The sequence below is a fragment of the Ixodes scapularis genome, unplaced genomic scaffold (genome assembly GCF_016920785.2).
Source record: "Ixodes scapularis isolate PalLabHiFi unplaced genomic scaffold, ASM1692078v2 PGA_scaffold6__148_contigs__length_123643588, whole genome shotgun sequence".
Taxonomy (NCBI): domain Eukaryota; kingdom Metazoa; phylum Arthropoda; class Arachnida; order Ixodida; family Ixodidae; genus Ixodes; species Ixodes scapularis.
Window position 1 is genome coordinate 92790764 of NW_024609881.1, and position 19754 is coordinate 92810517.

General features: G+C 45.9%; 1 protein-coding gene across 1 annotated transcript in view; it reads right to left on the reverse strand.

The window, feature by feature from the left end:
• Positions 1 to 19754, reverse strand: part of LOC8041894 (equilibrative nucleoside transporter 4) — a 129290-nt gene that overhangs the window by 17124 nt on the left and 92412 nt on the right. Inside the window, exons 6-8 of the mRNA XM_040213102.3 lie at positions 9801 to 10001; positions 9698 to 9714; positions 8825 to 8925 (exon numbers count right to left, since the gene is read on the reverse strand). Of these exons, the coding sequence (XP_040069036.1) occupies positions 8825 to 8925; positions 9698 to 9714; positions 9801 to 10001 (319 nt within the window). The remainder of the gene's footprint in view (positions 1 to 8824; positions 8926 to 9697; positions 9715 to 9800; positions 10002 to 19754) is intronic.

Sequence of the window (19754 nt, forward strand, 5' to 3'; positions counted from 1 at the left end):
AATGCTTTGTACAGGGGGATACATTCCTTAAAATTAGTTCGGAATTAAAAACAGCGCGAAAAGACGAGGATTAGACAAATAAGTGACACGGACGTAGCGCTGACTTACAACTGAGTTTATTGAACGCAAAATCGCAATATATATTTGCGGTGTCACGAACAAAAGAGAACAAAGAATTCAGCCCATGTGATGCATCACCAATAAAAATAAAACAATAATAAAAAAATATATATAATAAAAAAAGCGCCATGACACAGCCGTACAGAGTACGTGCTAAAAAAAGAGCAAGTCAGGGAACCAGAAAATTCACCTCTTTGCCTGATAGAGCCACAGAAGGACTGCTTACACATGCTGCACCCAACCTCGCTATCTCAAAATCCTCTAGAATTTCCCGAGTAAGCTGACTTACTCCCAGCTTACCTACCAGCTTACTCGGGAAATTATAGAGGCTGTTGAGATAACGAGGTTGGGTGCAGCATGTGTAAGCAGTCCTTCTTTGGCTCTATCAGGCAAAAAAGGTGAATTTTCTGGTTCCCTGACTTGCTCATTTTTTTAGCACGTACTCAGTACAGCTGTGTCATGGCGCTTTTTTTTATTATATAGATTTTTATCATTGTTTTATTTTTGTTGGTAATGCATCACGTGGGCTGAATTCTTTGTTCTCTTTTGTTCGTGACACCGCAGATATATATTGCGATTTTGCGTTCAATAAACTCAGTTGTAAGTCAGCGCTACGCCCGTGTCAATTTTTTGTCTGGTCCTCGTCTTTTCGCGCTGTTTCTAATTCCGAAGTATGTATCAACTCGCCCAAGCCTCAACTTGAGCTTAAAATTAGATACATTATGCGTTATGTGAAATATTAAGAACAAAGCAACATACGTAAAACCTTCGTAAAGGCGGAGGCTATCACCTGTGGAGGAGATTTTTTGAAATATCGAGTATACAAGGCGGTGGAGCAGTCCACAGTGTCATGATTTCTGCGTCTTGTTTACCTTCCTGTATGTCTGAAAACTACATGTGGTGCCTGTTGCTTGAACACTTGCTGCTCGTAAAATGCACCTCTAGAGTGCTGCTAAGAATAACGGCCTTCAATTTTAGGCGTTCACCACCATCCTAATTAGCTGCTAAGGGTGCTGCTGTAGCACCCCTGGCAGGACATTTAAACTCTTCGGGATGTAAGTTATTTATGTGTGTCAGAGTGTCCAACTGAGACGTACATTGAATGAGAGGTATAGATTGCAGTTTTTCACCGACTCGTGGCTGTACCTATCGGACGTGGCTTTGGCCTTTGTACGTCATACGGTGAAAAAAAAAAGGTATGTCCGCTTGCAATACACGAAGCAGCATCAGTTATTGGCTCACAAACAAATGCCACACGCAAATGTGTACGAGCTGGAACGCAGATTATAAGGCGATCAATGTTATGGGTGCCACTCCAGGCCGATCGTGGGCGTTGGTTACAAAAGAAGCAAATAGATTATGGAAAGTCGGAGAGGATAACCCAGCATAAATATACATTTCAAGAGATTTACTATCAAACCTAGCGGCATGCACCTGGATTATGTTTGCTTTGGGCGATGAGCTGTCAGTGTACTTTCCATCAAAACGTTTTTCTCTGCCAGTGTGGTCAAAGCTATGACCATATTTGCTCTCACACACCTTGAGCTCCGACCAAAATAATGCGTTCATACACTTCACTTAAGCTGTGTCCATGCACAGACCTGCTAACGTTCTAGTCACACCAGGCAAACAAGCAAGGACCACAGGTTGCCGACATAACAAAAACATATTGTTGGGGACACGAGCAATCTTTCGTAGATATCGCTGATTTGAAAACTACGTCCTTCGGCGCTCGTTGGGAATATTATCCTTGAAAAATGCCTGATCTATGATGAACAGTATGTGGTGTGTCTGCGAAGCGTGCTTGTTCTTTGTTTGACCAAACTACACGGCGGGTAAACGAATTGGTCCCAACCTAAAGAAGTAGAAAAAATCCGTTTTAAATTCTACGACATCGTAGTCACCACTAACAAAAATCAATACTGTCGAGGATCCTATTACAAAGAAAAACCCCCAACACGTCCTCGTCTTCCATCGCCACAAAACAAGAACCTAGTTGACACAAACCGTGATAAAACTGGGACTTCTCAGGTCGCCCTAGCCTAGGTCACCATAGGAAGAAAAACAGACGGATCCGAGATATCGGCCACAAGTCAAACAAGAACGATGGCTAGGAGGACGACGTCAGGCCGAATAATCCCTCGCACGTTGTCCATCCCGGAAGCCATCGCCCTTCCCCCCATCCCGTTACCGTGGCAACAACTCCCCCGTGAGACCCGCGCTTAAAGAGAACTAGCACCGTTTAACCACCCTCAATCCCCCCACGGTTCCTCCCTCATCCCCAAATCCCCAAACTCCAGACAAGAACCGATCGTCGCGTAAGCCCAACTTCCAATCCGGGACCAATGGGGAAAATCGGGAAAGGGTACGAGTGTCGATGTTACGAGCTCTTAAGTCAATAGCCTCGCGCAAGATGCGCGAGCTGTCAAACATCGTGCGCTCTCTCTCTCTCTCTCTCTTTTTCTGTCTTCATATCTTTTTTTGTACTTTTTTTGTATCTGCATCCTTCTTTGTCCCTAGATGCTTTCTCCCCAAGCTCCCGATCACCGCGTGTAACTCTCCCTGATTTCCCCAGGGGATTGGGGAAATGCCTTCTCGCGGTATCAGTAGCGAAGTATCGCCACCACGTTTCGTTTTTTTTTTTTTTTTTTTTTTTTTTTCTTGCGAATATCATTTTTCTTCTTTTATAATGCGATCCGCTCTTTCTTTAAAAAAAAGTCAAATAAAAAAGTCATACAGTTAATGCACTATATACAAAAAATTAGGTGTAAAAAACAGCGCGTTGTACACCGTCCCATCTAGTTTTCGCTCCCCGACTTCTTGTCGTTCTCGATCCTCGTGCAAAAAGCTTTCTCATCGATTCAAGCCACTAAAGCAACCCAAAAAAAAAACTGCACAGAATGAAGCAGTAAACGTGCTTGCAAAAAAAAAGCATACATATACCAAAATAATGTAAGCCAGACTTTGGGACTACGGTCGCCGCGTCTTGCACTCCCGAAAGCGAAGATCCAGCCGCTAAGTTCCCGGTATCGACATACTTTGTCACCATACCTCCCCTACCCCCCTAGTCTTTTCTCTCACGTACTTAGACACCTCTTCCTGTTTCGCTGCAATTTTATCTTTTCTGCTCACTCCTCCATTTGCTCCGGCTAAGCTAAGAACAAAGAAAATGGGACGCACCCTCCCGCCCTTCTCCACGTTTCCGGCACTTCTTTTTCTTTTTTGTTGCTTGTGAATATTTGTCACGACCTTGTTCTACAGCCGCCACCGTCGTCCGCCGCCTCCCGCGCCTATGGGGTGGATGTACCATCTTATCCTACGATACGAGACGACACTCCAGGAGTCTGGGGAAGTCGCTTTAGGGGAGGTTCTTAAGTTATTCATGGAAAATAGGAGGAAGCCAGACTGGTTGTCGGTGCGTCCCATAGACGACGTCGTCTGGGATGTCGTCCGCGGGGACCGTGAAAGGCCCGCTTCGCATTGCTGTGCGCCGTTATTTCTTTCCCTAAAATGGGAGCGCTATAGGAAGGCGGAGGCGTTAGGAACATGGGGAAGTTGCGCTGCGCCTGTGGCGCCGCCCTAGCGGCCGTGGGCCGGAAAAAATGGGGTATACGAATTGCATTGCTGTTCATCGTAATTTCTCTGTCTAAAACTGGAGCGTTTTATGAAGGCGGCGGGCTGTTCACCGTAATTTCTCTGTCTAAAATGAAAGCGTCCTATGAAAGCGGCGGGCGTTCGAGAAATGAGGAGGTTCTGCCAGGCCTGTGGAGCCCCTGGCGGTCGAGGGACAGAAAACAATAGGGTACATGATTCACGTTGCTGTTCACCGTCATTCTTCTGCTTAAAATGAAAGCGCTAGGACGGTGGAGATGATTGGAAAGATAGAAGTGTTGTGCCAGGCCTATGGCTACCCTAGTGGTCGAGGGACAGAAAAAGTGGGGTATACGATTCGCATCGTTGCTCACTGTAATTTCTATATCTAAGATAAGAGCGCTGTAGGAAGGCGGGGACGTTAGGATCATAAAGAAGTTGAGCGGTGCCCTTGGCGCCTCTAGCGGCCGAGGGCCAAAAAAAAGGGGTGTACGATTCGCATTCCTATGCACCATCACGTCTCTGCCTAAAATGTGAGTGCGGTAGGAAGGAAGAGGTGTCAGGTTCGCAGGGAAGTCCCACCACCCCCTGTGGCGCCCCTACACTCTTAGAAATAAGGGGTGCATAGGGGGTAACCCCTTATTCCAGCTGTAATTCCCCAAAACTACGTTTGAACGTTCAGTCCACTGACGGCGGGCTGGCGATACCAACTTTTACGAGTTGCTTGATAGTTGTTGAATATAACGAATTAAATAACTAATGTCTGTATCGAAGGCTAAAAAACAAAAACACTGAGGGTTTGAGACGGGGCCAAAAAAAAACTTGATTGTCTTACTGTAGCCATTAACGCGTACATTAGCTATTGGATTAGGTTGTATCGGTCGACAATCAAGCCGCTCTTCAAAATTGCTATCGCCGTTTCTCCGTCTGTAGACTGGGCTCGAATTGTTACTTTGGGGAGTTACATATGGGACAAGCGGTGCAAACCCGTACATCCCCCATTTCTTAGCGTGTAGCGTCGGAGGGGCCGCAAAGAATGGGGTATAGGCTGAACATTGCTGGGCACCGTCATTTCTCTACCTAAAACGGAAGTGGTGTAGTAAGGCGGATACGTTGGGAGCGTGGGTCAGTTACTCCACGCCTGTGGCGCCCCTAGGAGCAGGGGAGCGGAAAAAAACAAAATAAGGCACACGGTTCGCGTTGCAGCTCACCGTCATTTCTATACCCAGACTGGAAGGGGTGTAAAAAGGCGAAGACGTTGAAAAGATGGGGAGGTTGCACCAGGCTTATGGTGCCCATAGCGGCCGAGGGCCAGAAAATAGAGGATATACGGCTCATTGAAAAGTGTAATGGCAATCGCTTCAAGGCTCTAGCGGTAGATCGAGTGAATAATTGCCTGTAGGTGCAATAATTTTGGTAATGGTTAGTCACGAATTAGAAACACATTACGTTTCAACAATTTATTATACTAAGGCAGAAAAAAAAAACAGACGGTGCTTTGTCAAAACTGCTTTCAAATATAAACGCATATTCTGCATGTCTTGTTTTAGTTTCTGGTTGTGGTGTGTTATTTTTGTTCCTCTTTAAATCTCCCCATTATTTTGTTTTTGTTTACCAAGGCGTTTTAATAATATCGTTTCTGAACCAAATATAATGTATTGAACCTGTAAACAGACGGAATTACATCGCATTGGTCCATTGACAAAGTGGCACCATTCAAAATATCTTTTTGGTTTGCGACTCTCAATTTTTAAGTATTTATATCAATAGATGTCTCATTTAAAAGCCGCAGTTATAAAAACATATGAAACGCTTAACTCCATCCGCTATTGTATAAAGGGGAATAGTAGCAAACGACGCCCAATCAACGTTTTGCGTTTGTGTGTGTGTGCGTGTGTGTGTGTCAACATTAGTTTATTAAGTTGGCCAAATCAACAACAAAGAGAACTTTCGAGAGCCATTCGAAAGAGGCATTCATGTACCCTATCACCATTATATCTTTTTTCTACAACACAATCTCTTCGCTACCCGAAACTGATAAACTACCGCAACGCCGCTATCATCACGCGGTGCCGACCCGAACCAAATATGTCTGGCCCGAGCGCTCGAAACGTGTCTATTATGCAACCCATTCAAATTCGCCGACGCTCTACTCGCAACGGTGCCTATCTGACCCATAATATGGTCGGCGCCCCAAAAAAAAAACACGCAAATAAATACAAAAAAAAGCGCTTGGAACAACCCCCCCCCCCCCCGTCCTTTCCTTTTACGAGATATATCCTCTCCAAATAAAAGAAAAACTATTTCCCTTAAAACATCGAATACGAAGGATATCTATCTAAGCCATCAGAGAGCGCTATACTTCCATCCCGAACGAAAGAAACGTGCCGAGCCCTGATGCTGCCAATTTGCATGCGAGCACCGGCAGAGCCTGTAGCTTCGTTGCGGCGTCTCGTTGCCAGGCGACCGTCTCTTCCCCAAACAGGGACTCGACCTACGTCCGCTCCCTCCGTTGCCCTCGCACACATCCCGCTCCTTACCAGACCTTTTTCCCTAAACATCCTTTCCGTTTTCTTTCTAAAACTCTCCTTCTCCACCCTCCTCTCTCATTAAAGAATGTCTTTTCCCCAAAGTCTACCCTGTATTTTCCCTCCTTACTCCACATCCCCCTCTCACGTTCTTCTGGCTCGTCGTCCGATCCCTCATTCCTTCTCCCACTCATCTCCTCTCACTTGTCGCTATTTCTTTCCCCAAATACGTCTTTTCCCCAAGGTCTCCCCCATTTCCACTCTCTGTAATTCCCTTCCTCTTACCTCCCTGCCCGTTCCGTCTCGCTCCTCTTCCGCCTCCTCATTCGTTGCGACTCACCTTCTCTCTCACTTGCTGCCATTCCTTTCCTAAAATGTCTCTTTCCCGACATCTCTCCCGTATTTCTTCTCCTTACTCCCTTCCTCTTACCTCCTTCTCCCGTTCTTCTCGCTCGCTGTCTGCTTCCTCATTCCTTCCTTCTCTCCTTTTCCCCCCTTCACTCTCGTTTCTTCCCTAGATGCCCTACTCCACCACCTCTCCCACACTTTGGGGACTGCTTTCTCCCTTATTCCCTCGAGCCTAGCGTCCACTCAAAACCTCCTTTAAACTCTTCCAATCACCCCAATCTCTCCGAGTTTCCCTCCCCCGTTTTTCTTCTACGTCTCCCCTTTCCCTATTCTTATCCCCTTCGAATCCATGCATTCCCTTCCGTAGACTTGTTGCCCCTATTTCCACCTTTTTTTTTTTTCTTTCCTTGTTTTACTTTTTCCTCTAACAGGCTCTCACGGCGAGCGACGTGCGTTAAATCTTACATCCACAGCGTGCGCGAGTCTAAGCACTCAGTCTATACCTGTTACTAATGCACTTCCTCAATATGCGTCCGCGTCCTTGTATAGCCTCGGCAACGCACAGTTTCGGCGCACGGCCTCGGTGCAGTATGACGGTAGATTAACAAAAACTTGCTCCGATCATTCTAATGAACCCCATGAGTACAGAATGTGCCGTGAATGTGTTATGCGTACGTTATAATTTGCTATGTTTGGCTCCTGGTTCATCGGAATCATCGAGACAAGTTTAACTTTCTTCGAAGGTAGGGTAAGTCACGAGCGTGTTTTAATGAGAGGTCTTTTTTTTTCTTTTCGCGGGTTCTGCTTATGTTGGTGGGTGCGTGGTAGAGCCTTGAATTCTTAGTGCTCTTGAATTGTGAGGAGCCCCTTGTGGTAACCGAAGTAAATTGCCAGGGGGGAGGATGTTTATCGCGCTTTTTAGCCTATCGATTGAGTTTTGTCCGAAGTTCTGATGGTTCCTACTCATGATTATGCATTCCTACTCATGATTAAGCATGAAATATTATGACCAATCATGCCTTGCTTCGATGCTTAGGCACTGACTGCTGCTACGGGCTATCTGCAAGCTTTATGTTACCTCGGCCCGCGTGTGACACTTTTTTCATTACACTTGACCGTTGCACTTTTCTTTTCCATGAAGCCCAGCAGATGACCCGAACGTCTGTGTTCGGGTCATCTGCTGGGAAAATAAATTTGGAGCGAGGATGAGGAACCTGCGCGAAGTACGCCACAAGCGCGAACGTCATTCGATGAAGTAGGGCATGTGAAGCACCTCACTTGTCTCGTCAATAAGTTGTGATTGGTGTAGATAGGTACCGCAAAAACAATAAAAGTTCGTTCATTGTTGTCGCCGACGTTTTTTGTTTTTTGTCTTTTAAACAGGTTTTTGGGAAATTGCTCTGTGGCTCAGGGGAAACGCGTTAGATATATCATTAGTTTAAGGTAACGTGTCGTTAAAAATAAAAATCTGCGATTGGCTAAATATGTGACTTGTTTGCAAACTTTGTTTCAGAGGAAGCTGTGACTGGTTACATGCATGGCTTGTGTCATATTTTTCTTTGACGACAAGCTGTGATTGGTTAATCTCGTGGCCCGTCCTCCATGCTGCGTCAAGCGCGAGTCGTTTCCCATCCTGATTTATGGCAAGCTGTGGTTGGCTTACATGGCAAGGCTGTCGTACTGTTTTCATGAAAATCTATGATTCACAAAACAGGCATGACCTGTTTCAAATATTTTTTCACGTGCAAGTTGTGCTTAGCTAAGTATATTACTTGTTCCTCTCCTTTTATGTCAAGCTGGGATTGGTTAACGTCATGACCTGTTAGCCAAGTTGCTTCCATGGCAATTAGGGATTAGCTAAAGTGATCGTTTGCCATTTCCCACACAAGAAGTCCTGATTTGCCAATTTCATGTGTCAATATGAACAAAATTAAAACAGCATTCAACACTAAATTTGCTTAACCACGTCGTCGCGAATGAAAACACAAGCCTACTGTCTCGGAAGCATCAGAATCAAGTTAAGTAATCTCTACAAGTAGTCCGCCCCGTCCAAAATGCCAATATCTCCTGGACCGACTAACAATAAAGGTGCCTACTGTCGCAACAACTTCGACAGGCCGCGCACTTATCTTTGAGTATGAAAGTGAGTGACGACAGAATATCAGCTGCGGCATTCTGTAAGAGGTCGGTCCAGACAACCACAAACAAAACTAGACCAAGTAGAAATTCGCACTCACGTCTAACGCCACTCCAGGCTCGAGACGGCCTGCCATACGCTCTCGAACGCATGCGCACCACCACGTCCTGCACCCGGAAGTTGACGCCATGCCTGACGCCACTTCCGGCCGGGTCGTCGTCTGCTCCGGCGCCACTGCGGTTCCTCACAGCGTCGCTGCCGACGGCAGCGCCGCCCCCTCTTGCAGCGGATAGGGAGTGCGGGCGGCGGGAGTCCCAAAGGCTCCGAGATACGTCTGGAAATGCACGAGTGATAAAAAGCACGGCTCGTACCGTTACAGTGTAGTACTGTTAACGGCTCGAGCACAAATCAATCGGGCCCATCCGAAGCAGCCACGAGAACGCCACTGGTCTGGAGGCCAGCGAATGGCACTGATTGGACACGAGCACAGCGTCCACGTTCGGTTGAAACTCGTGTCTTCGCCTGATTGGTCGAAAATCCCAGCCGAATGCTGACGTAGCACTCATGTCAAATCTGTGTCCAAGTCGGCCTCCGATAGCTGACGTAAAACTATGGGGCCTGGAACGCGTCTCCTACTGGTGTGCTTACCGCGACCAAAAAAGTGGTCCCTCGACCTCCGCCTGATGACGTCCTACAAGCGTCACGCTGTCGCCGACCGCGATCCTGGCGGCGTTATACTAGCGGTGGTGGATGTGGCAGACGCCTGTTCTGCTGCAGGTCGCTCTCCAGCTTGACAGGCCACGGAAGCTTCAGAAGCCAGGAATCGCGACGCCGCGACGTCAGCGACACCAGCGTTCGCTCGTGCTTTTCGCCGGAGCTTCTACGTCCAACCGCCGGGATCGCGACATTCGACAGCATGACACTCCGGATTCTATGACATCATTTGATGCTCCTTCGGGACCACCTTCGATGCGTGGGTGGAATAGGACGCTAAACACACCATTCGTAAACACATTCCGGCCACTGTAGTTAAACATCCAGACCTACGGCCCTGTCATGTAGGGAGTGTCGAATACGAGAAGACAACGTCGGTCACCTTCTTCGTCGACGTCGGGCTCGACGTCTTCGGCGACGTCTAGGCAGCGGTCCAGGACGTCGGACGACTCGAAGGCGGAGTCCGCGCCGCCTCCCACGGAGGACGGGGAGGCCGGAGGAGTACGCAGGGACAGAACGCCGTACTTGCCCGTTTTAGATTCAACGGGATCCAGCATGTCCACCTGGCGAGAAAGGGTGAAGACGCGCAACGTACTGAAATAATGAACTCGATTGTACGATCATTTAACGAGTCGAACAATTAAACATATACATCCCAACGAACGTGAGAATTAAAACTGTGGACATTAGAAGCTGGCGAATTCTCAGTAGATAGTCAGTTGTTAGTTCTCGCTGCCTATTTCGGAGTACTACAAGGTATTAACTACCCTGTTTTATTCTTACATAAATTCAGCTGATCCACTGAAAAACGCCCTTCAAAGTATATTTAGTTTTTGAGTGACCAGTTAGAGAAAGTTAAACATTGAACAGCTTGATTTACACTATGCAATTAAACTTTTAGACAAAATATACTAAAGAAAATTATAAAAAATTGCATATATTTGTCGTTTCTTATCGTTCAGAAAGCGGTATATGTGAATGAGACCGTCCCATTGCATACTGTTTTTTTTTTCTTTTTTTTTTAATTTACGTCAGTCAGTACTAGAGGCATCCCAAAAGTTATCGGCCTGACCCAGAGGGAGGCGACAAAGGTGATTGAACTTATGTTACATTTTGCCATAGTCCCATTGGAAGTCCATAAACTCCAGCCAACGATGATTCAGTGCCTGGATACCCTTGGAAAAAAATGAGAATTCGGGTCTTCCAAAAATGGGTCATAACATCGAAGAGCCATCACAAAAAAAAAAAAAAACGTTTTGTTGTCGTTTTTTTGTTTTTTGTTTTTTTATCTGGAAGATAATATGTAAGTTTAATGAGGCGAGACCTGGCGAGTGCGGTGGAGGGTTCATCACAAAAAAAGCAGAAAGAGTGGATAGCAGTCATCGCCACAGCAGAGCGGTGGGGAGGGGGGGGGGGGGGGGGGGGGGGTTGTTGTTTTGATAGAACAGCACCCCCTTCCGGAGCATACTACGACGTTTGGCCTTAATGGCATCCTGCAAACGATGAATAAGTGTTGCGTAGTCGTTCCCGGTGATGTTGTACGCTTTCTGAAGGTGACCATTGAACCGCACGCCTTCCGAGATCCCAAAAAACCGCGTGGTCATCACCTTGCCTGCTGATGAAACAGACCGAGCCTTTTTCGGCAGTGGAGGGAAGGAGTGTTCCCACCGTTTAGGCTGTACTTTGTTGCCGGGTTGAAAGTGGAGGACCCAAGTTTTGTTCATAGGCCACAAATCGGGCACAGAAGCCTGTGGGATCTTACTTGAGCAGCTCGACGTTGTCCCTGTACGTGGCGGAGCGGGTGCGTTTATGTTCACACGAGAGTAACCTTGGAACGCATCTGGCGGAAACCTTACGCATATTCCCGCTCGCGCAGCTGCCCAAGTAGGCAGCGCGGCCATTGCCCAACGGTTGTCGTGCTTGCCTCCCATGCGAAGAGACAGGGTTCGATTCCTGGGAGCGACGCCCCTTTTATTTATTTTTGCAATTTAGTGTTTAGGTAAATTCTAGAATTGCTGGGAGCGAAGCGCCTTTTATTTATTCTTGCAATTTAGTGTTCTCGTAAATTCTAGAATCCTATTGCTTGTTCAAGGTCCGAATGTTATACGTGCCGAACCTTCTACGCCGATCGCTCCAGAAGCCGACGCGTGTGTATAAGGGGCTGACTGTGGTTCCGCGTGGCGAGCCAATGTCAGTCTCGCCCCAGCGTTCGACTCTGGTTACGCCAACTTCGACGCCCGCGAGGCTCTGCTGTTATCTTCTGTTTCCTTTTTTTTATTTTTGGGCACAAGTTCGCCCCATTAAACGTTCGAGTTTCCCCAATTATTCTTTGTTTCGTCACCTCGTCATTCGTGACATTATATCAAGGTGTTTGGTCAGAATGCACTGAACTGTGGTTTTGGAGTATGCTTGTGACCTGTGCAATGGTCCGAATTCTTACTCGGCGATCCTCACCGTGCACACGGTCGGTGTTTTCCTGCGCGATCACTTCCGCTAGTCTGCAAAGGCAGGGGTCGCCTTCGAGCCTCCCTAATCCCCGATTGAAATTCGCGGCCCACCACTTCTTCGTGCTGTGGGATGAACCATCCTGTGCCTACGTCGCCACCTAGTGTTTGTAAATGCTTGACGGAGTTGGGCTCGTCCGAGACAAATATTCACTCAGCACGAACGTGTCTTCAAATTCTTCATTTTAGCTCGACTCCGCCAATCGTGACCTGTTGGCGGCCGCCGCGAGAAAACCCGCATTGCGCATGCGCACTTTTGGTGTCGCGTATCTTACGAAGTGCCCATGCGCTATAATAAAGTTTCGTGTCTGTGCTCGCACTCCTTCTGTGTCAGTTCGAGTAAAGCGCTGGATGGATTTTATTAACAAGTACCACCAAGCGGGTGCATGCTGGGACGCACTTGAACCAAACATGGCGGAGCGTCGCCGCCAATCTTGTTCGTCGCGGCGGCGCGGCGCCGGCATCTACAGTAGATTAATAGGAGCGTGTTCGCAAACGGCGGCGTGTCACCGGCAGCCACAGCAGACCCATAGGCGGCGCGGCGCCGGCACTTACAGTAGACCAACAGGAGCGTGCATGCAAACGGCGGCGCGTCGCCGGCAACCACAGCATACCCACAGGCGGCGTGGAGCCGGCATCAACAGTAGACCAACAGGAGCGTGCTTGCAAAACGGCGACGCGTCACCGCCATTTGCAAGCATCCGATAGGAGTGCCCGCAGCGCGATCAAACGATGGCGGTACTTGGATAAGTCATAATATCGAGCGCTTTAAGTTCGAGAACTTTGGGGACGCCCCTTAAGAACCTATACTCGTCGTCAGCAATTTTGTGCCACGCTGTCAAGGCCAGCGTAGCTCGCGCACTTAGCTTTGACAGCGTTAGAGCACTGCGGAAGAAACGGTAGCCCCGACAAAGTAGCACAAAATCGCTCTCGCCGAGTGTGATAATAAAACAAAAAAAAAAATATAAAACAAAGCTGGAATCAATGAAAAACGGTGAGAGAGTATTAACATATAATGGAAGAGTTTAAATACTCTTTCCGGCCATCTAGAACGAGCGAATAAAACCCGCTATCAGAAGGCATGGTTTCTATAACTTAAATAAAACAGAAAGAGTAAACATAGGGACGGACAAAACAGCACGCCTAATAGACGCTCTTTATGTTGAAAGTAACGAAAGATGTGCTGTTCTGTCCATCCCTATGTTGATTCTTTCTGTATTATTTACCTTTACCAACGCGCTCACGTCGAAAGATATCTATAACTTCTACGTCATTTTTTATTCAAATGTTCAATGTTTGTGTTTCGAACTGTAGCTGAGTTTCACGTATGCATGAATTTTGTTCATCCACAAATATGTCCAACCCATCAATGCAACAATTGTCGCGTGCGCTCGAATCAATTCGCCTCATGTTTGAGACGTCGTATCGTTACTAAAGCAATTAATGAACGACTTCAGACCCTGGTGTACATGTACTTTAGTAATTAGTTCCTCCACATCTTACAACATCATATAGGGGAATTATTTCCTCGTTTCATTACCTCCTTCCAGCTCCACTAGCTCCATCCTTAAGTTGAAAGTTTCAAGACTACTGCGATTGTGTTGCACGCCAGTTGGAAGTTAGACCGTCTAAAAATAGCACCTTATGTCCACTGTAGGGAGGCAATTTGACCAGTGCAGTACAACTGCAAACCTGGGATCTTCAACGTGCGTTACACAATGGTGCATTCACGACAGCACACAGGTACGGTGACAGTTCACATCAAAAGCAACATGATCCTCGGATTCCGCAGCCCGAGCTTTTCGTCCACGAGCTCCAAACTGCGGTGCGCTTACACACTCGGCCACCGGTGCCCCCGGACAGCCCGACATTTTTGTACTTATCCGTCTACTGTAAGTTCCGCTTGTCCGCTCTAATGAACACGCTGTAGCAAAACCTGCTAAAAAAACACTCGTTTTATATATATATATATATATATATATATATATATATATATATATATATATATATATATATATATATATATATATATATATATATATATATATATATATATATATATACACACATTGCCTAACTTTGTTTATGAACATAATCCCGGTATTTCAGCAAAGACTTCCAAAAATCGCTAAAGTATTGTGGCTGAAATAAGAAGAAATTCTTTCCGGGAAAGGACTTTCAGCAAAGGCTGACGTCAGGGATTCAAGAAACATACTACTTCATTAAATATGAACTAAATTTTACTAATTATATTTTTAATTGGTGAAAAAACATGGCTCTAGTAAGAATCTTCATCATCATCAAAAACCACAAAATCAACTTATTTTAGAAAAATATAAAGCAGGACAACATTTTGCGGCGTCCCGTTTGGACGCGTTTTTAGATTCGGATTTTTATATCGGAGCGCACCTCTTGCACCAGCGGCCCTACTCCCTGCATCACGCGCAACGCACGCGCGTGATGCTTCCCTACACCCTACGAGGCCTACGTAGTAGGCGTGGCACTAGCTTCACGCCTCGGACGCCGGGGGGCAGGATCGCTGGCGCAAAGAAGCGCACCAACAAGAAACTGAAACCAAAAAACGCGTCCAAATTGAGAGATTTCTTTGTTTTTGTTTTTCTGAACGTTATTAAATGTTGTTTGTTTGTTTTTTCTGTATATATATTTCCGATACGAGTCAATTTAGTGGTGTTTGATGATGCTGAGCAATATTCTTATTGAAATCGCATGCTTATTTAGATTAATTAAAAGGGTAATTAGTAAATATTACATAATTTTTTAACTAATTAGGATGAATTTTGCAATGCTTGACATCCGCTGCAGCTGGCAGCTTGTTCCCGGCAAGAGCTTCTATTTTACACAACTACGCCCATTTCTAGGATTTTTGAAAGCCTTCGCCAAAGCACCCGGTGTATTTCGTGTATTTTGCTCCTCCACTACAGTATGTTTTTCGCGATTAATTATTAAAACTCGGGTTCGGAGAAATTGGCAAATGCTAACTAAAGGGTTTAAAAAAGCGCGAATAAAAAACTAGCGAAAAAAAAGACACGAAAACAAACAGGACATCCGCTAACTTGCAGCCTTTTAGACCTTTTAATTTCGCGATAAAGCCACTCGAAAAAGCCCAAAAAGCCAAATTTTGTAGGGTTTTCTTTTTCCCCCTTTATTCCTCGTTTGACGCCACCTTTTTTAGTACTAATAAGTGCTGGCGGTAAAGCGTTACACGTACCGGCGTTACCGGTAACCCGTTACTTTTTTCAGTAACGTAGTAACGCACTCGTTATGTTTTCAAAAGACTAACGCGTAACATACCTTGCTTTTTGTACAAGTAATGGATAACGTAGTTACTCTTTTAACGGTAACGCGTTCCTTTTATTTTGAGGTAACATTGGTCGGTAACGCGTTCTTTTTATTTGCAAGCAACAAATTACGTATTTCGTTGCTATTTTTTTTTCTCTTTTCTTCGGTAACGTTTACGACACTGCTACGAATGTGTCTCCTGCAAGGATTGCTTCTCCACTACAAGATGAACTTTGCAGTGAAGCCCGTTTTACCGAGTTCGTGTTTGCTTCTTTTTTGCCACGCGTCGGCTGGTAATATGTAAGCACTTACCCTATCTTTTTTTTTTTTAACTTTTCATTTAGAGCTACTCCTAAGTTCTCTTTAATTATTTCAAGGACATCGCGCTTCTATTAGGGCCGCCCTTATGATGGAGATATGTCGCTGCAATTTATCATGTTATTTTCTTTTTTTTTTTTCAAAGGTGACATCTTGTGTTTACATTGACAAGTTTTTCTTGTTTGGATATCTGATCTCTCCGAGCAAACGCTTCGACGACAATGTTTTCCCAAGAAATTACCACGCACAAAAGAGAGAGGCCGTGGTACGTGTCGGCGTTTTCGCGTTTGTAATTGTCTGTCGATGAAGTGAAAACCAGCGTAGTAGCAGCGGTGGGGGGCTTCTCAAATTACTGCGAACAGGCGGTGACTGCCGGTAGTTTCTACAAAACAGAGTTCAGACATAACAGCAATCTCCAAAGCTGTAAAAGATTCCTTATATATATTTTTTTAACTAAAACTTTCCTGAATGTTCGAGTATCCTATTTTACAAAACAAAGCGCGTTAACAAGCACACGCTAAGCACCAGATTAAAAGCAAACACCCACTACCTCCCCTGTTCCTCGTTTAGGGTGCTAAAATGCTAATTAGTTCGTTTTCTCTTTTTTGGGGGGAACAAGGAAGTAAAACACCTGTGATCAACGAGAACGACACAAAAATAAAAACAATATATGTATATATACTTCTTTTTAATTTTTTTTCTCGCACGTTTACTTTGTCGTCCGTCTTTTGTCTGCAGCGAGCCACCCACGTCTCCCAACTTCCGCTATACTCACCTCATCCCTAAGCCGGCAGTGTGATGGACACTACGAGAATGCCGGACCAATCACGCCTATTTCTTGCACCACGTGATCGCGCTCCCGGACCAACCCACGAGCAAAGAGCGGGCTCAGGTGACGGAAGGGAGAAGGTCCATTGGTCCGGCGAACGCGCAGTTCGCAGCGCAGTGTTAGCTTAAGGGTTGAACCGAACATTGCCATTTTTTATTCATTTTTCCCCCGCGTGAAAACTTTGAGCTTTGAGCGATCATGTTTGCGGATAAACCTGCGGGAAAAACGCGCGCGCACCGTTGTTACCATCCGTCGAGTCCCGAGAGCCTAAACACGGCAATGAAACTTTTATTTTGCTTCCTTTTCTTTGGAGGGAAGGGAAGGGGGGGGAGTGGTGGAAGGCACCTTTTGTCTTTCCCTGGTTGTGAAACAATAGACGCGGCTCACGACACGTTGCAACGGCCAAACTAGCGCTTAGAAACTCAGCGTGGGACAAAGGCGCGCCGACGATGTTGTATATCCGGGTTCAGCGGTAAACATGCATCACTGCGAAATCCGCCCCCTTCCTCCCCTCCCCTCGCCCCCCCCCCCCCCCCCAAAAAAAAGGAGACACCGAAAAACTCGCAAAACAAAAGTCGTTAATGTGTATCTCGCGACACCGTCGAGGGTGTATTCTAGAGTTTTATACACCCCTCCCCCCCCCCCCCGGCTTCCACCTCCCCACCTCCTAACATAAAGCCAGGCCGAGTCTAACACCCTCCCCAGAATGTCTTACACGAATTACTCGCTGCGCGACAATGTTACTGCGAACACGACATCAACGGTTCAAGCCGTCACAAGCTTCTTTACAGTTTGTCTTGAGGGTGTGTTGCAGTATTCTCTCCGTAAGCTATCCATGGACTCTTTCTCAAAATCGATTATTGATATTCGAATGTTAAAACGCCGCATGCCGTCACTAGTTAACAACTTCGTACGATATTATACGCGTGGCTCTCAAATCAACGAGGTGCGTTTTCACAACATTGGAATTGTAACTATAAGTGTTGGTTCTGTTTTTTCTGCGTTTTTGTATCAATTTGCAGCACATGTTGGTTATCTCTTCGCTTTTGTTGTTTTGTTGTACCTCGTTTTGCCAAGAAGAGAGATCAGACCTTGTCAACAACTGTTGGCTTTTTGTCGCATCTGTGCTTGTGCAGATACAGATTGATTGATTGATTGATTGATTGATTGGTTGGTTGGTTGGTTGGTTGATTGATTGATTGATTGATTGATTGATTGATTGATTGATTGATTGATTGATTGATTGATCTACACCCCCACCATTCCCAAAATGTGTAACCCCCCGCCATAAAAAAAAAATCTTATTTGTCTAAAAAAATGCTTTTTGAATAAACTCGTATGATGAAATAAGAGCATATAAGGACCTTATAAGACCAGATAAGAACAATATAATACTATAAAAGATATAAGAAACATCTTATTAGATTCTTATAACTCCTCATAAACTCTTGTATAGTGCTTATAGCGAGTATTGCGAGTAATTCTTGTACGATATTGTTTGATTACATGAGTTTATTGAACTTATATATTAAAGACTTTTCACTATGGTGGTTAGCAATCCTGGATAAACCCTTGGCCTATTAGAGGGCACCATACTTTCCCGCTTCGATTCGTGCTCCTGAGGAGCACTTCCCAGGCAGCACGCCAGAGAACACGTACCTTTGGAATCCTAGGGGCCTAACCTTGGCCTATTGCGGTTCTATTGTAAGGCGTTAGTTCGTGCAAGAGTACCTTTTCATGGCTTTTCTATGGTTATTCTCTGATTCGCACACATAATCGCAAAAGCGCAAGACTTAAGCCAAAGATACCGCGTCAAAACCAAAGGACCACCACTGAAACCATAATCCGGCACGTGTTTGTTAATTTAGGCCCAAAGCTGCCCGATGACAGCCAAACTACCAGCGGTGAAGCCTAGCTTTAGAACTTATTTTGCCAGTTAGGCTCAAGTTACCCAAACTCTGGCCAAAGAAGGTCGAGTTTGCCTCTACCTAGCTTCTTCTCGCTTTTTAAGGCCCTAAATTCCCAGACCAAATCCAAACTTCGGCCGCAAAAACTGTGCTACCTGCCATTCCACCACACTATAGCAGTTCCAATGACGGCAGCTTAACTTTAATTAAAGGAAAACCAGAAAAAATCCGAAGATCTCTTGTTCCTACCAACGCTGAAGCACAATGTACGTGGAGCGAACTCGTGATTTCATTCTTGGTTAGATCTCCGCCCCTTCTAGTTTGCATTTGAATGACTCTCGTGTGTAAAGGCTACAAAACCTCAAGTCGTTACGAGTCGTAACGGCATGCGGTTTAGTAACAGTTACACAACGATGCACGTTAAAAAACACAGGATAACTGTCGTACTGCACTGGCACCATTTCTCGCTTACAGAATGAACCAGCGTCGCACGACTCAAAAGCATACCAACCACAGGCTATCTAAGCATTCAATGTCTAACTAGCTTTGGCTTGTGTATAAATTTCGTCGAAGGTCACGCGATTTCCTGTATTTATCCAAGAATACGTACGCAATACACCGACTTGTTTGTGAACAAGTCCGTTTGGTCGCAGGAGCTTTGGCACCGTATATGCATAACAAGCTTTTTTCTAGCAGAGCGAAATATCTTTGCAGACGCAGTGATATGAGCATCAACGACACCGTATCAGCGTCATGTCACGAACATAACCTGGTGTATAAATTGTCATGCCACGCTTAGGTGTGCATGACTGGTAGGTGTGCTATCAGTGGTTATCAGAAGCGAGCTCAAGTGGTCACGAGGGTGAGGTTGATAGCGGATGGAACAGGCTGATAAAGAGCGGGAAAAAGCGTGTTTGGGTAGGTTGGATCCGGGCGTGGTGACGGAAGGTTGTATCTCGACACGACGGGAAGGAATAAATCATCTGAAGCTATTTGGACAAGTGTCTTCACTGGCGAAGTCGACAAAACGGAAAAGAATCGCGAGGAAACGCAGCATTCAAGCATACGTCGAAATGCCCACATCGGACCACCGGCCCACGGATCAGGACACCCGCGGAAACGCCAACTGAAGGGTTCACGCCGCAGAAAGTGCAAACCCGGCAAGCAACCCCGTGAAACTTCAACCAAACCGCCCATGCTGCAAAAAGGGGAAGCTGGGGATCTTTCGGCGAAACGTCACCGAAGCGCCTTCTTGAAAGTGGAGACTTCAACCGAGACATCTACGCTGGAAAAAAAAAAAAAACTGATCAACGGCGACAGCTGACTGAGCAGCGGCGACAGCCAGGAGACAAGGAAGAACTGCAAGGTGAACAGAGCGGCTGCCTACGAAACGTCACAGCCTGACTGAGCAACGGCGACAGCCAGGAGACAAGGAAGAACTGCAAAATCAAAAGAAGG